At 52.5% G+C, this 1,625-nt stretch overlaps 1 protein-coding gene across 1 annotated transcript in view; it reads right to left on the bottom strand.

Annotated features, from left to right (window-relative positions):
• Positions 1 to 523: 523 nt before the first annotated feature.
• Positions 524 to 1,625, bottom strand: part of PIP4K2A (phosphatidylinositol-5-phosphate 4-kinase type 2 alpha) — a 175,273-nt gene continuing 174,171 nt past the window's right edge. The window contains exon 10 of the mRNA XM_029236948.1: positions 524 to 896. Coding sequence (XP_029092781.1) covers positions 816 to 896 — 81 coding nt within the window. The 3' untranslated portion in view covers positions 524 to 815. The remainder of the gene's footprint in view (positions 897 to 1,625) is intronic.

Here is a 1,625-nt window from a genome sequence, read left to right as displayed (position 1 = left end):
TATATTGCAACGTAAGAGTGTGTCAGTGAAGAAGCTCCAGGCAAGAAAAGAGAAGTAAGCAGTGTTCCTGGGCGTATTTACTGAGGTGAAAATGTACAGAGAGAGACACTAGGGGCATCAGCTTCCTGCTGGAGGAGGGACATTTGTCCCCAGACACCGTGAGTCCCGACACCTGAACCAGGATGCGCGGGAGATGCCAGCCTCCTCCGTCCAGCGCCCGGGGTGCAACTATTAAGGAGTGTCAGCGTGCGTGGTAGAAGTGTAACATCTGCAGTAAGTTTTTTTTCCTTTTAATCACCATCATTATTATTATCATCATCATTATCTACATTATTATTACGATTACCGTCTCACATCTTTCAACTCCAAAAAATAAACTGATCCACAGTTTATCGTGTGGTGCCAACCTGGTTGGTCTGACATGCATTGCCTTCTCCCCTCCCCCCTGCATGTGCTCACTCATTCATTCATTCATTCATTCATCCACAGCTGGAATCAGAGGGTTACTACTCCAAACACACTCTGACCGAAGTCGGTTTCCACCAACCAATCCATCAATTTTTAAGATGCTCACGTGCGCGTGCGCACGCACGCCCCCCGCCCCCCCCCCCACATACACACCCAAGTCAGAAATAGCTAGAGTGATGCTGGGAAATATCAGGTAGCTGTTAAAGCAAGTAGTCCCCAAATCAGTCATCTTGGCCTGAAGATGTAAACGAGGAGGTGTGCTTCACTGAGTTTGGTTTTCATTTTTCCTGTGCCGAAGCCACCTCTGTCCTTCCCACGCTCACGTCCGTCTTCGGCCATGCAGGACGTTACGTCAAGATGTGGCCAATAAAGTCCAAAAAGCGCTTGGAATACTGTTCTGGGTTCACGGTGGAGATCTCCGCACCAGCCTGGGCAGCGTGAGAGGAGAGGAACAGTGACAGAATTACCATCAGTAGCTGCAGGAGCTTCCACTGCAGCCGAACATGAAGCCTCTACTCGTAACGCAGAAGAGCTTGGATATTGGTCTGAATAGCCAAGGCTCTTAGGAATCTGTGTGTGAAAACGAGGCAGAGTCGTAGGACCAACAGATGCCACTGTCACACACACTGTGACTGCTGCCACTAAAAAAAAAAAAAAAAAAAAAATCCAACCAACCACCTTTGAGATGCTCCCGTCAAATGTGGAATCTGCGTGGCCTACATTCAGAAGCCACGGGGAGGATGCTTCTGTTTCTCAAGAGAGCAGATTGGGGATTCCTTGAGAATGACACAAACAGCAACGTTTGGCCAAAGGGAAACTCCAATGGCAAGGACACAAGGACCATGTTCATTTTTCAGGACCGAGGTAAGCGGCTGGGTGCTCAGAAATGAGGGGCGACACCCACAGCAGCAGGGGCGGTGTCAGCTGCCAGGGCTCTTTCCTGGCTCCGTAAGCAGGCGAGACACAGCGCTGTGACTGCGTCTCCCCCGGAGGGGCACGGGCACAGCGGTGCCATCGTCCCCGTTCACAGAGACCTGCTTGGAGCTGGGAAGCCAGCCCCTCGCAGAGGCTCAGTGGGGGGTTTCCTATGACAAGGGCACAGTAGGGCCAGCAGACCCCCCCCCCCCCCCCCCCCCCCCCCCCCCCCCCCCCCCCCC

This window comes from Monodon monoceros, unplaced genomic scaffold (genome assembly GCF_005190385.1).
Source record: "Monodon monoceros isolate NGI ecotype Baffin Bay Population unplaced genomic scaffold, NGI_Narwhal_1 Super_Scaffold_21, whole genome shotgun sequence".
Lineage (NCBI taxonomy): Eukaryota > Metazoa > Chordata > Mammalia > Artiodactyla > Monodontidae > Monodon > Monodon monoceros.
Note: the sequence above shows the minus strand (reverse complement) of the source record. Positions and strands in the feature narration are given on the sequence as shown.